Below are 15808 nucleotides of genomic sequence, written 5' to 3' on the forward strand. Positions count from 1 at the left end.
AGAAAGCACATCTTTCAGCCTAGGCTGGCTCTGTCCGGACATTACAGTTTCAGTGCTTAAAATAATTGCAGGTGTTAATCAAGATGTTATTGCTTTGCCAGCACGTTAATAGATGATTCAGTAACATAACACTCACTTGACAGTTCATCATAGTAATGTGGGGAGGTTCTCATCAGCGTTGGTGGTGATTAGTAAGTGCCTTTCCACTGCCCTCTTTGTTAGAAGGGTTCAAAGAAAGGCTTAAACCAAACACGGCAAAAGAGCTTTTGTGACTGGTGTGTATTTTAAAGGACAGAAAAATCTCGTAAGTGGAACTGATAGGAAGGTGTGACACAGCCTGAAGTTAAAATATCTGAGAAGACAAATGGCTTTTTGATAGCCGAGACCTACAAATGAATTAAAACCTCTCGGTATACAGACTAGTGCAGCTGATCAGTCAAATTGCAATTTTAAAAAATACAGAAGCAGTACACTTAGAATATTGTCTTCATGTCAGAAATGCACCTTTGTGCTTGAAAATGATAAAAAATTACAATCGATCCTTACAACTGTTCTGTTCATCTTTATTGATCAGGTGCAAGAAAGATAAATCGCTGCCCAAATAAGATTATAGTAAATGTTAGCATCGGAGGGGACTGGAGGTTGATAGAGAGCCATTCATCATCTCAAATGGTGACCTGTCCATTCTCCAGCCACCCTCACTCGGCTGCCTAATCACATACCTATTGATTTTATCTACATCCAGCAAACCTGGATGTGACTGTCATTGGACAACCCAGATTGTTAAATGCAAAGGGGTCACTGGTGTGAAGAGGATTTCATTTTCATTTTCTCACCAACCAACAATGATTTATGAAAAAATAAACTACCCCTAGTCATGCATGTGAACACCGAGTGATTAGCGAATGAAGGTGCACAGTGGACCACTGTATTGTGCTCTTTTGTACTGTGATGATGCCTTTTGTAGGATATTTCATGGAGTCTGAAGGCTCAGGGGGTCACTGAGCCCCCCCCCCTGCAGACAGGCATCAAAGTAGTCAGCCAGAATGGGTAATTTTTAATTTTGTTTCCTCAGGAAAGGCATTACCTTGCTAGTATGACTCGATTCATGCTGCCTGCGTGTTCTTTCATGTAATAGTAGAAACATTTTTTGGTGTAAAAATTATGTCAATCCACCCCTTTTGTTTTACCGATTAATTTATTATAAATTTTGGTGCTCTTGTGGTCACATGGAGGTGACTGAACACATTCTACTCCATAAAGAATCCATCGTGAAGACAAAGATACAGCGTAAAAGGAAATGACCCTTTAATACCCTAGGTGGGACGCTGGACTGATAGGCAAGTGTGATGAGTGTGCAATTCCCTCTTCAGTCTCAGACATCTTACAGTGATCAGTTCCCCAGACGGGAAGTCTAAATAATCCTTCAAAACTATGTTAGGAATCTTATCAGAAGGATCAGATGATGACGTGTTATAACTGTGGGCATTTACTCTGTAATTTCAGCCTATATACCAACCGCTGGACACTTGTGCATGGATTTGTACAAGAATCCATTCCATTTGTGCAAGAAATCTTTCTCAAGAGCATATGAGGTTTTTGTCGTCGCACGTCTTGCCCATGTTTTGTCCGCTTGGAAAATGAAAACCCTACTATCACTCTTTATCCACAGAGCTCAGAGTTCTACAAAGTCACCACTGAGCAATATCAGAAAGCTGCCGAGGAGGTGGAAGCCAAGTTCAAGTAAGTTTTTAATAGTATTCTAATTACTCTTCTTGACAGGATGAAGCGACAGCTTTATTGCTTTTTGAACAGGAGATTGTTTGGTATGTAGCCCTCTGGAGTACTTGGAAATATGTTTCGGTGGTTGAGGCGGATCTGTGTTATCTGCTCTGGTAGAATTCACATGCAAGGAAAAGCCATTTGATGAAAGCTTGTTACGACTCAATTTTATGAACTAAGGGGAAATAGAAAGCAATAGTAATAGAATTTTCATTTGGAATAATATATAAGATAACCTTGTTTATGAAGGTGATATTAAATTGCCACCTCTATTAATAGAAACATAGAAACCATTTGCTTTTGTATAATAAAATCATGGGCATGTCCGAATGGAGTATCCCCTTTTCTCATGTTTAAGCTGTTTTCATTTCTTCACCTGTACCTTGAAAGCATTTAAATCACAGACTTTATCTTACCCTGTATTATGAAGATGATGTTAAATTGCTACCTCTATTGATCCTCGGAATGTTTAAATGAATGTCTGTAATTGATGGATCAAAGTGCCCATGACCCATAGCCCTGTACTTTTCCTCTGCTGCCAGTTCTCACGTTAGGTAAGAAGACATCATTCAGAATTTTCCTGAGTGTATAAATAGTTCTATTGTATAACCTCTGTTGGCAGCACATGTGCAAATTAGCAAAGCAAAAAAGAGGTGTTGTGACAGGTTTAGCTGAAACATTGTATTGGGCTCTGACCTCCTTCCTTGAGCATGTTTATAAGCATGTTATCAAATGCATTTTATATATCAAAGCATTTGATAGCATGCTTATAAACCCTAAGGTAGAACGTTGTTACTTTCTGCTATAGTGCAATTTGTGTGGTAATGGATATTAGTGTTATTTTAATATTGATTAAAATTGTTTTTTAAAGATGGTTTGAGGTATATTTAAACAGACAAAAGCCTCCATTCTTGTTAGTGAATTACCCTTTAGGGGCAGGAGGAAGAGACCCTCTAAAGATGGGGCAGAGATCTCATTCTTACAGGGTTAATGTGCTGTCTTAAGAATTTAGATATAGAATTGCATAGAGACTTGATTTTAGAAGGGACACTGTACATGTATTTTTATGGTTTTATCTTTCCCCCAATGACAAAGCAACATTTATTTTTATTTTTTTTACCTTTTTATCTCAATACTATGAGACCCTTGGACTTGGCACCCTGGATGTTTCTTCATTTAAGACAATAGCTGTACATTAACTCAAATTGGAGTCACATCAGAGGAAGTCAGTTCTGACTAGAACTATGAAAGTCATCGTAAAGAAGATACTTTAGTTGAGGCTTGAAGAAGAGTTTTGGTGGAAAGGAAAGGCATTCAGAAGGAAAACCATGCTCTGTAGTTGGTGGATGGCAAATTAGTTAAGGTCAGTGCAAGGTAAAGTTGGAAAGGTCAGTAGGGTCACTCATTAGCTGTTGGGCTGAGAAGTTGGTCTTCATTTTGCAGCAAGTCTTTGGAAGGCATTTGACCGACCAGGTGAGTACCTAGATTTCTGTGCTCTTTTGGGAATATTAGTGAATGTGAGGTTTGATTGGAGGCGTGAGAAACAGGAGCTGGAAGTACTAGGTAGGAGGTCTCTGCAGTGAAAGAGGGAAAAAAAGAGACCGATGCAGAAAAGTCATGGGAAGAGTAGACATAAATGAGTGAGTGGTTGGTGAGTTTGCCGGGGCTGCCATAATGAAGTGCCACAGCCCGAGTGGCTTGAACAACTGAAGCTTATTTTCTCACAGTTCTGGAGGGCAGAATTTCCAGATCAAGGTCAGCAGGGTTGGTTTCTGAGGCTTCTCTCCTTTGGCTATAGATGGCTGTTTTCTCCCTCTCTTCACATGATCTTCCCTCTCTGCATCTGTCTCCTAATCTCCCTCTCTTAGAAATCACATTTGATTAGGGCCCATTCTGTTGACTTCATTTTAACTTAATTGCCTTCATATGAGTACACACACACACACACACACACACACACACACACACACCTCCCCCCTCAGCCCATAACATAGGAGAGTTTAGCAGATTTGAAAATTGGTGGAAGCTGGATTTTACAGAGAGAGGTAAGAATGGTCGCAGGTGAAAAGAATCTCTCTTCTGAAGCCCTGCCCAGCTGCCATATCATTTAGTCCGGGCTAGCCTATTGGGAAATGCGAGGCTACATGGAGCACACAAATAATGCCATGGTGACTTTCCGTCTCCAAGGCAGCATGGACCTGTAGGTTAGACTTCATCTTAAGCAGAGCCTCGGCAGCGTTATCTCTTTTATCTTTCTAGCATATTATTCTTTATTATATCCTACTCTCATCTGGTATAGTAAAAAATTTAGCCTTTCCCAAGGAGAGGTCTTTGTACCCAGCTCCCGGGAGGTAACCTGTAGAACTTTGGAATTTCCCAAGTGATAAAAGTGTCTTATTCGTCATGAGGGGCCCCTTGCGCCATGTGCTGTCGGCCCAGCCTCTGGGGAATTGGTGCTGGAGCCTGAACTCAGCCATGTGGGCAACCAGTTTAGCAGGACTGTCTAAAGAGCCCAGATGAAACTGGACATTGAAGGGTAGGTGAGCTTCTCTGGCTGATGCTACTCTGTGTATTGTCACATGTTGATACCAGTAGGATAGCTGCTCCTGGGGACAGTGGAGACTGCACTTGGAACCCCCCGACTCTGTCCTCTGCGTCTCTTCCCTTGGTGGATTCTCTGTATCATTTTCCAGAAGTCGTAACTGTGAGTTTAATAGCTTTCTGTGAGATCTGTGAATCTTTAGCAAATTATCAAAGTTTAGGGTGGTTTGGGGAACCCCTGGAACTTGCAGATGATGTCAGAAGTGAGGACAGTCTTGGGGACCCGGCCCCCAGACTTTGTTGTTTGGCGAACTCTAATACTTACAAAAACCCAGGTTTTATATACTGTGAAGGACTTTTAAGAGCTAGCTTTTCAGAGAAGCTTTCATTATGTAGTTGTTTTTTCAGCTACTACCTGCTAGACTGAGCTTCCCAGAATACTGTATTTTGATTCGTAGCGAGTTCATTAGCTTCACACCTAGGAAGTGGTAGTGCTTTGGCTGTAAGAGATGCTTTTACCCTCCTTGAAGGCCCCGAGATTACTCAAGGGAACTTGGTTTCTCCTTAGAAATTGCCCCTCTCAGATAATCACAGCTGCTGACCGCAGCACTCCCTCTTAGGCAGCAAACTCGGAAGAGCTTTGAGGAAGATTTAGTCCACCTTTTTCTGATACAGGGGTCCATTTGGGTGCAGCTTGGTTATAGGAGACGGAAGCTTTTAAAATTGCAGTTATAAGGGTGATGTTATACACCTGATAGGGGGTCACACAGAATCCCCATGTAGGGAAGGCAAGCTGAGGGCCTTTGAAGCTGTGTGTGGTGAGCACCGTCACATCCATGCCTGCCGTGGTGGCTAGTGGGGTTCCTTTAGGGATGCTTAAATATTAGCTCACACCTCAGGCCCTCAGTTTACAGTTTTGGCAATAAACTATTGAAACGCTTTGGACTTAATGGGATTTTTTCTACTTTATCAATGCCCCATTCATTCTGAGAGCTCCCCTGACAAGCCCTCTGCTGGGTTTGAATGCAGGGCGCAGGTAGGGCCCTCCTGGCGCAGAGCTCGGGGTTCATCAGCGGGGGCAAGAGGAAGGCAGGGTTTAAAACAGTACAAAGTTAGGCCTGCTGTGATGGGATAGTCACATCCCTGATACGTGCCACGTTATTAAAAGTACTATTTACCTTTTTTTCCAGTGGGACTTAAACAACTTGGAGATAAAGAATTGATGTTGTTTACTTGCCTGCAAGAACTTTTCCCCCACAGTAGCTTTAAAATTTTTGCTATAAAACTCAAATCACTGAGCAAATCCAGTATTGTTTTTATATCTAGTTTTCATCCAGCTTCCTGATAATTATGTTCTGTATTAATCCTTATTTTCTGCCTTATAGGTGATCCATTAAATAAAATATCACACTAAATAAGGTTACATTGATAGTGATTAGCACAAGTCTTGCACAAGGTAAATGCCCAATAAATATTAGAGTTGATTATTTATTATATATTGTAATAGATAATATTTATTGTTGTAATATTATTTTATTATGTCCAACTCAAGTTATGAAACTATGCACCATAGGAGAAATTTCTGTATTTGTTTCCAAACAAAATCTAGAAGGTGTTGACCTGCCCCCTCCCCACCTCAAAAAAACAAAACAAAACAAAAACCATGTTAGAAAGAATTTGTCATCCTCAGGGAGCCCACAGTCAGTGGGAGACGGCATGTGGAGCACTCGTGACAGGATGGTGTGGTGAGGGACGGGCCAGCCGTATGGACGGTGCCCCGGGCCCTGTTGCCTGGTCAGCCTCAGAATCTGATCTCTCTGGGTGGAGTAGAGCCATATACCATGCCGGCAACAGGCAGTTGTTACCACAGTGTTATGTACACATGATTTTTTTCTTTAATTGAGTTTTTTTCTGTTTCAGAGTAAAAACCTTGCTTTAATATTGTAAGGTGCACTGCAGGTATGCCAGGCTGCCAGTTATGACTGGGGCACCAAATGCCCTGGTCAGTGACCCAGAGGGCTTAGAAAGTGTGCGAATTCATACATTTAGAGCATGTAGAACTGGTATTTGCACTTCTTCTCGAAATAGGCCCAGGACATCTCAAACGGTTTACAGCTATCCCCATGGCACTGGCTTTGATGTTCGGATGCCTCAGAAATGTCTTCGATGTCATGATTTGTGGGCCCTCCAAAGGTTTTGTTGTTGACGTGCAGGCATACAGTATTAAACAATATTATCAAAATTATGGCTGCCAAGTCCTGAAACTTTATAATGAAACCAAATTACAAGCCATTTTCTTGTAGAGCTATACAAAAGATATAAAATTTAAAAATTTATAAAAACAAATATTACATAAACATAAGGCAAATATCAAAGAAATGTAGAATATTTTAAAGGCATTGTAAACCTTGTGAAGACAGTGTAATATCAAACAAAGGAAAAGCATTTTAAAGACAATTGGTATTTCATTCCCAGGCTACTCTTTATTTTTTTATTTATTTTATTTATTTTTAAAATATATCTTTATTGATTTCAGAGAGAGGAAAAGAGAGGGAGAGAGAGAGATAGAAACATCAATGATGAGAGAGTCGTTGACCAGCTGCCTCCTGCACGACCCCGACTGGGATCGAGCCCGCAACCCGGGCATGTGCCCTGACCGGGAATCGAACCCCGATCGCCTGGATCCTAGGTCGATGCTCAACCACTGAGCCACGCCGGCCAGGCCCAGGCTGTTCTTTAGATCATGAAGTGGCCAGTTTCTACCTTCCATAAAGGGAAATAATACATGTGTGTGGGAAGTGACATGGATCTGTTGAAAATACCTTTGCCGTGTTTTCATTAGAACTATACCGCTTCAACTTGGGCTCCGTGTCTCTGAAAGATGAAGCGCTTGTAAAGGAATGTGACTCTGAAATCTTGTGTGGAGCACTGGGGACACTCCTTTCTGTGCCAGGTTGTAGGGGGGCTTTCATGTTTATCCTTGAACCAAGTGGCCAGAACCTGACTTACAAATATACGCCCTAGGCTACCCTTACAATGTCTGTGGGGGGAGTTTGTGCATTTTAGAGCATCTGAGGAATGCTATGTAGAACTCTTACAGATGAAATGGATTTTGTAAGTATTATATATATATTTTGGAGGTTTTCCTCAATGTAAAATCCTTTAACTTTAAAATTCCTTGGCTTTCTGGGGTTTACTTTTGGCAGTACCGTTTCATTTCTTTCTGGGTGATTTTTAATAGCTGTGCAGTAACTCCTCACTTGTCCTCGATGGAATCTTGGAAACTTGGACTTTTAAGCAAAACAACCAGTTTTAGCACAGGCGAACTGATAAAAATGAGAGTTAAGTTCCTATGGTATATTTCTGGTCGCCAAAGCTCTAAAACGAAAAACAAAATTAACCTAAATAAAGACCCCAAACACTTCTAATATTAAACATTTGAAATAAATATGACCCATGCACTTAAGAAAGATACATAAACACAAGTTAAGATAATGATTTTCCAACCTGCTGATTCCAGTTCAGGGTGGTGGGTGGTCAGAGCCCATCCTGGCAGCAGGGTGCAGATGGGGACCCAGCCCTGGACAGGACGCCCTGCCCCCCTCCCTGTCACTCAGGCTGGAACAATCTAGACACCAGTGAACTTCAAGTGCACATCTCGGACGTGGGAGGAAACTGGAGTCCCTGGAGAAAACCCACACAGACACGGGGAGAAGGTACAAACTCCACAGACAGTGGCTCCGACTGGGAATCGATTTTTTTTTCATTATTATAACAAAAAGATGGTGAAGAAAGTGACACTGGGGACCAGGTGTACTGCGGAGTGAGTTAGTGGAGCTGAGGATCTCACGCCAATGGTATCAGCAGGTGTTTCTCATGTTCGCTGTAATTACACAGGTGGATCGTGGACAGTTTTAAGCAACGATGTTTAAAGATCCTGCTTAATTGGCTGTAAAATAATTAAATAAGCTCTTGACTGGCAAATTTATAATTCCGTTAGATGCATAAGCCGGTACGCCTGAATGTCAATGTGACTTCAGTTTGGAAATATTAGATTAATAGAACTAATTGTACTGTAGGTACAAAGTTTACTCTGATTAATAGTCTCAGAACTCCTCTAGAATTTGAGTCAAGTAAATTTATGTTACTTACCTTTATGCTTAAACTTTTAATTAAAACTTATTTCAAAAGTTTAAGCCTTTCAGGCTCGCTCTGCTTCTCTCTCCAGCTTCTCCAAAGTTGAGCTCCTGCCATTTTTCAGTGACTCCAGCTGCCTTGTTGAATATCTTCTTGCCTTATCAAAGGATTAAAATTCTATACCCTTGTACATATATTTGTATCTGCAGCTGACAGGTACCCTGCACATCCACCCTAACACTTATTGATGTCTACTTAAACCTGCTTTAGTGCTGCGTGAATGGCTATGATGGACCAAATGTGCATGATAAATGTTTTATCTCTGATTCTCATTGATCAGCTTCTAAATGATCAAATGGTTTATCTCAGTAAGACACTAATTCACATTGATCAGATTCTAAATGACCAAGTTGACTTGGTTTTTGCTGAACACAAATTGTATTAAGACGACATTACTTGCACACGCTGCCTTTTCGAATGCAGGAGTTCTGTTACCAGCAGTTACATTATAACTAGAGTTATTGTATTATAAAGATGTCTCCTTCATAATGAAAAGTTTACACAAGACGGAAAGAATGTGATATTACAGGAAGAACAGGGCTTCGGGCAAGGATTGGGGCTTTTACTGATTAAATTCTACATTTGTATTGGGCCTTTCTTCCACCTTTTTCAATTTGAAAGTCTGTGAGCAGGAAATACAGCAGCTGCAGAGGAGACATTTTATTCCCTATGGTCCTTGGAGCCACGTACCATCTTGATTATTCAGTAAGAGACTTAGTAATTGAAGAGGCAGAATTCTCGGTAAAGTAAATACGCCTCTACCCTTTGTGCTTAAGCTTGGTTACAGTGGCCTATTTAGAAGTTTTGGGCAATTTGTTGTATTTTGTTTTTTAAACATCAGCTCGCCGATGTCAGCTTCGAGGGTATTTTCAGGTACCCTCTAGAATTTGTCCTTTGCATTGCTGGAGGAAGGCTTCAGTTCTAAAACTGAGAAGCATTGTTTATGAGCTAAGAATATACCTTGTATAAGAAGCTAGTAGCAACTATACATTCGGCTGAAACATGGCCTTGGTTATTCAGAACACCCGGCTCCTCGGGCAGGTTATTAATTACATCTTTGACTGGTTTCTTCCATCTGTAAAATGTAAATCGTACCTGCCCTTCTCTTTAGGGCATTCAAGCTGAGGAGATTTAAAAGTTAAAAAAAGAAAAAAGACAGTTGTCATTGATCCTCATGTAAAAATTGTCTTAAGTAGTTGCTTTATGCAATTCTAAGACACTGGCTGCCATTTCAAGAATGTTCTAGGTGGCATGGCAACCCCTTTTGTGGGCCTCATCAGGGAAATAAGGGAATATGTAGAGAGTGGTCTGCCACCTCTCAAGCTATGAGTCGGTCTCCCTCCTGGTCCCCACACCCCACCTGCCTCCGGCAACGTATTAGTTCCAAGGAGAGCGAGAGCTGCTTTGGAGCACACCAGTACTTGACAGTATTTCTTGCGATGGGCATGTAGTACTGGTTAGTTATTTGAAGAAAAGAAACCTTAGACAATTAGTGGTTTTTTTCCTCTTTAAGACTGGCACCCTTCTCATCAGATCTGATAGTTATTTCGTTCCATTTCAGTCATTGGGTTGGATCACTGTACTTAGCCCCCACACTGTTCTTTCCCTAAGGCAACAGAAGTAAATGCCAAGAAGCATGAGCAGCTCTTGGGCGTTAGGTTTCCCTCTGCCTCATTTCTCTGCCTCCTGCCTGCTCCTTGCAGCATCCCTCTCTACCCAGCGGCAGAGGGCAGGACAGGTGTCAAAGCTGGTTGGGGTACAGGGCTCACAAGGGCAGGATCGGGGCTGTGAGCCATAGACAGTCCTGTCTATTCACGAAAAGAGCACGCACTGCACCCATCTCGTGAACAGCTGCAGCTGGTCACAGGCAGGGGATCCCCCGGAGACGGCCTCGCCCCTTCAACAGTGAAGGGACATCAGGCCGCCGGGATAGTCAGAGGGGCCACGGCCTGCCGTAAATGCATGGCCCAGGGCGCTCTCCTCTGTGTCAGCCGCGGCAGTCAGGGTGTGTTTGGGTTGGTCCGGGCATCTTCCTTCCTTCAATATAATCTATGTGTTACATGTAAATGATCAAAACCAGTTTTGTTGCAGCCCTTAGGTTTGTGGCCATAAGCACCCGAATTCATGATTTGTTCCCTGTGAGATAACAAATCATTCTGTTTTCCCCTGCAGGAACATTAGCATTGAACTTTCCTCCTTAGTCAATATAATCCATTAAGAATCTAGCATACCCTACATGGTTATATGAAATATTAATTACACACTGCTAGTTAGATAGATGAAGACTCAGCCAGAGTGATCGCTTGTTTCTTTTCTTGTGTTATGATATTTAAAGGAGAACATTTTGATTTCTAGGGTGCGTGGAATTTTGGATTTGTTTATTAAGTCTTGCTTATTTAAGTAATTAACCACAGCTCGTAGTTCCTAAAATATATTTCTAACTGGGACTGCTGGGTTTTTTTACTCTTGCTGATTCTGGATAGAGTTCATTTACTTTTTAAAGGATCCAGTTGGAAATAATTTCTTTGATTTTTCTTTGATGTTTTCAAAGATGAGAAAAAATTATTTTGCTTTTTAAATGCCACTCAGCTACAGGTAGAAAGCAGTGAAGCTTGTAGGAAAGCCAACTAGGGCTAATTATGGTCTGACTGATCTGTCACATTTTTTAAATGGCCAAGAAGACTTCTAGGAGGTAGGTTTTTAATTCTCTCTGTGTGTCAAATTTACAAAGTGAACCATCTTAAGTCTTAAGTGTGGTTAAAAATTGTGTCAAGTTATCTACACATAAGAATGGTAGCTCTTAGGATAGTCTCTGGGATCTGTTATGTCTTATCACTCCACAGTTGGATAAGCCTATTCCAAATGCTATCGACTCTCCCAGCTTCCAACCAGATAATTAACTCATAGAGGTATGTGGTTGCCTGTTCATGCAGCTGGGGTAAAACCAAGTACCAAAATTGAAACCAAACTTTCAGAATAATTGTATTTAAAGCCTATTTCCATTGCTAATTTGAGTGCGTAATTACCAGATCGTCTCTCATGGTTTCAGTCTATCAAGGATTCCTATGTCTGGCTATTGATTTTTCTTAAGTGTAAGCAACCAAAATACAAAAGTTGATAACTTAGGCCTTATAATTAAAATGTTCTGCTCATCTTAAGACACCATTAAGAAAATTTTTTAAAATGGGCAAAAGACTTGAACAGACACTTCAAAGGAAGATATAAGAATGGCGAGTTGGCACAGGAAAAGTGCTGATAATATCATTAGTTATCAGGGAAATGTGAATTAAAACCATTGGAATTATGAAAACCCAAAAAGGCTCACCATAATAATTGTCTAAAAGGATGTGGAGAAACCAGAATTCTCAGGTTTTTCTGGTGGGGTATAAAATACCACAGTCAGTTTGGGAAAAGGTAGTCAGTTTCTTATAAATTTGAACATACATTAGCTCTGTGACCCAGCAGTTCCAGTCCTCGGTATTCACCCTAGAGGAAAGAAAATATACACCCACTAAAAGATTTGTACACATGTGTTCATACCAGGTTTCTTCATGGGGTCAAACACTAGAAACAACCCAGAAGGTCGTCAGTAAGAGTGGATAAACAAATTGTGGTGTATTCACGCAGCAGAGCACTGCCCAGCAGTTTAAAAAACAACTGCTGATACTTGTAACAATAGGGGTGCATCTCAGAAACAGGCTAAGCAAAAAGAAGCCAGACAGAAAACAAACCTATTGTGTGATTCCATTTACATGAAGTTCAAAAATAGTGAAACCTTGTTTATACTAATGAAAATCAGAAAGCGGGTGAAGGGGGTGGAGGCAGACTTGGCTGGAAAGGAGCATGGGGGAACTTTCTGAGGCACGGGGAATGTTTGTTTTCGGGGTGATAGTTATGCAGGCATATACAATTTTTACTACAATATGAATGCTTAAGTTTGCGTGTTTTTTTAATGTTAAATAAACTTAGTTAAAACACCCTAAGTTTATTCTTAATTAACTTTAATTAGGAAAATGTTACCCAGATATTGGGAATACGCACCTGTTAACTGTAATTTGTCCTGGGTACATTTCTTCAATGTAATCAGTCTTAAGGAAATCATGACTTCTAATCCTGTCCATAATCAGATTTTTCCTTAGAATTTGAATCCCTTATCTATAGCCAGGGCTGTTCATTCAAGTGTGTTTCACTGCTAGAGAAACAGGATTAATCCTTGCTGCTTTACTTTTCCTTTCAAGAATTAGTCTTTTCCCCTTCCTTATTACATTACGATTGCCTATTATAGTCTCCCTCTCATTAGCCTGAAGTCTTATAGATAGGCCCGGTTAAGTTTTGCAAGTTATTTTCGATAAAGGGATTTTGAAGGCATTATTTGTAAATGAAACATGTACACAGCAACGCTGGCACTGCTTAATGTAATAATCTTCGGCAGCAGTTTGTTCATACTCTGCACTGAGTCCTGGCCAAGTGCTTGAAAACGTGTAAAAGCTCGCGTCTTGGCTTCTCCCTGCGTGTTGAAGCGGAAGCACACATGTTCGCATGTTCAAGGGGCCAAGCACCCCCTTGCTCACATGGCTGCCCGCCCTCTCGCGCGCCCCCCCTCGGTGGCCCGCAGTGAGGTTGCCGTGTCCCCGTGAGTGTGTTTGTCCAAGTGCTGCTCAGCGCACCCCTGAAACTGATAGGCGCGCTCACTAAGGGGAGTCCTTGCTCCTGGCTCCTTTCACAAGTCACCTCAGCCCCCCTTTCCGGATGGAGCTGGCGAGAAATACTGTGCAGCGATACATCTGCACCTTTCCCAGGACGAAAACCTCCTTTTCAGTATGTTAAATGTGCTTTGTAGGGATCTCGCAAGCACAAAGAAGTCGGCTACTTACCAGTTACAGAATTAACACAAGAAAGACGAAGGGCTGCTGTTGTGGCGGGGTGCGTGCGTGCGTGCGTGTGTGCACGCTGCTCTTCATTCGTTCTCCTGTGCTTCTGAGATCCCACAGATACCTATTTACTTGTGGGCCACATCCGTCTGTGGAGGCTCAGGTCCACCAGCCGGCCCCTGGCACAGATCTCAGCCAGCCTGCCCGAGCGTGGGCCCAGGCAGCGTGGTTTGTGATGGGGATTCTGAAGGCAGCATACACCTGTTTCTGCTTTCGGGATGAAAAATGGGTTGCCAGTTATGTCGACATGTTCAGACATGACACTTCATACGGTAGAAGCTTGCTCAGCCCGCTTTATGCTGGGCCCCCAGCTATGAAACCATCGGTTCCGAAAAGGGGGCGTGCGGGCAAGGAGGAGAGGAGAGAAGGGGATCCTTCCTCGACCCGTTACCATTTTCTGTGCCGGTGCGAGCTGCGGGGCGGAGGTCACTGCCTCTCACCTTTGTGTCCCAGCAGAGCTCTGGAACAAGATGAAGTGATCAAAGCCGGTGCCAGGACATCATCGCAGTCTCATTACTTTGCAAGCTGCACACCCAGATGCTGCTGTTCCGCATCAGGCCTCGCTGATTTACATTCATAACACCTCCATTACAGCTCATTTGCTACCACTCGTAATTAACCAGTTCTTTCCTTTTCATGGTAGCTCTTCTCCAATACAGAAGACGCTCACGTAAAGCAGAAGATATCATCGCTGGGTGTAGGAGGTGTCTCTCAGGCATCCCCTGTTGGTTGACAAGAAGCAGGAGTCGAATGTTTTGTCACTACTTAAATCATTTGTGGTTTTCGTTTGGTTGGTTGAGGGTTGGTTTGGGGTTATCTTAGGAGTCTTGGAATTTGAAATATTGGATTTTGCCAGCAGACCAATTTCATCGACTCCCCTGTCCTAGGAGTTCCTTGCAATTAGTGGATCATGGCATGTCCTCATTTGTTTGGTTTCTTCTACCGGTGGAGAGCTCATGGACACATTTATTTTGAAAGGTATTAACGTGGCAACTTTGCTTTGAAGAACTTAACGGTCATCAATATCAACACAACTATCCATCAAGGCTCTCGGATGCTTCTCGCTCTGTGGGCACTGGGAACGCAGAAATGAGAGCCTGAGCCCCTGCCCTGCGTGGTCTTGTATTGTCGAGATCACTAGCTTTACTGTAGAGGTGTCAAGGCCTCACACAGGAATTGCAGCTTTAACATTTGTTCAGGAATCCGTTTTGGATGTCATACATTCCAGGCGGTTTCCAGAAACTGGAAGCAGAGGTGAGGGAGGAATGATGGCTGGACGTGGGAGACAGGTTAACACACTAGTGACTGAAATGCTAACGGGAAGGTACAGCCAAGTGCTGCAGGGGAAGGCGGGGAGCCCGGGTCGCAGGGAGAGGTGGGGGTGTGGGCTGGCTGGCACCGGGAGTTTTCCTAAGGCGAGGAGACCGGTTTCCACGCTAGCAGAGGCTGGAGCGGAGGAGGGCTGAGGGGTGGTGGACCGTGAGGCCACAAAGGAAGGTAAGAGCCAGACTTGGAAGGACTTTCAGTGCCATGTTTTGAAAGGCAGAGTTAATAGGGTCGTGAAGATTCAACCATAAGTTCTACCTACTTGGGAGTTTTTGTTTTCAGTTCCCTGTTAGTCTCACCATCAGAATTATGCCATTCGAGTTGGTCATTGTTCCTAGATGTCTTCTGTCAAATACACAAGCATAATATTGGGCACCTATGTATAGGTTTTTGTTTATTATATAATCACAATTTGCTATCTCAGGTTAATTACTGTTATTATGTTAACATTATTAATATCCATTTTAAAAAATGAGCACATGTTAGCTTACCATTAATTGCCTAAGGGCTTGAGAGAATGGGACACAGAAAAGAGTAGCTTTGATAGGAGGGTGGGGAGGAGAGAGTTCAGGAAAGGTTTGTCTTATGGGATGCTGTCTGGGGAAATCTTAGGGCATTTTAGCAAAGTGCCTTAGGAGCCAGAGGATCACGAGCATGGAGCAGTATGCTGGTTATTTTAGCACTCTTCCTGAAGTTCGTGTCAGGGGACCCTCTTTTAATTGAAATGATGTAATCTGAACTTTAAAAAATATTCCTAGTCATGAGCTTTTTGAACAGCATTCTAAGAATTCACATGGTACCCTTCTACATGTTGTGGGAAAGAAGGCGTTAGAGGCAAATTGTATATTGTCTATTCAGATGTTGTCCGTCTGGATGTATGATTTTTGGTTTATGCCTGTAATTGTGATTGTATGTACCCAAGATAATAAAATTAGCTCAGCCCTAGCCTGTTCGCTCAGTGGTTAGAGTGTTGGCCTGTGGACTAAAGGGTCTCTGGTTCAATTTCGGTCAAGGGCACGTACCTCGGTTGC

At 42.3% G+C, this 15808-nt stretch overlaps 1 protein-coding gene across 1 annotated transcript in view; it reads left to right on the forward strand.

Annotated features, from left to right (window-relative positions):
* Positions 1 to 15808, forward strand: part of CHCHD3 (coiled-coil-helix-coiled-coil-helix domain containing 3) — a 251138-nt gene that overhangs the window by 197176 nt on the left and 38154 nt on the right. Inside the window, exon 6 of the mRNA XM_081146783.1 lies at positions 1673 to 1743. Within this exon, the coding sequence (XP_081002909.1) occupies positions 1673 to 1743 (71 nt within the window). The remainder of the gene's footprint in view (positions 1 to 1672; positions 1744 to 15808) is intronic.

This window comes from Miniopterus schreibersii, assembly GCF_964146895.1.
Source record: "Miniopterus schreibersii genome assembly, chromosome: 9".
Taxonomy (NCBI): domain Eukaryota; kingdom Metazoa; phylum Chordata; class Mammalia; order Chiroptera; family Miniopteridae; genus Miniopterus; species Miniopterus schreibersii.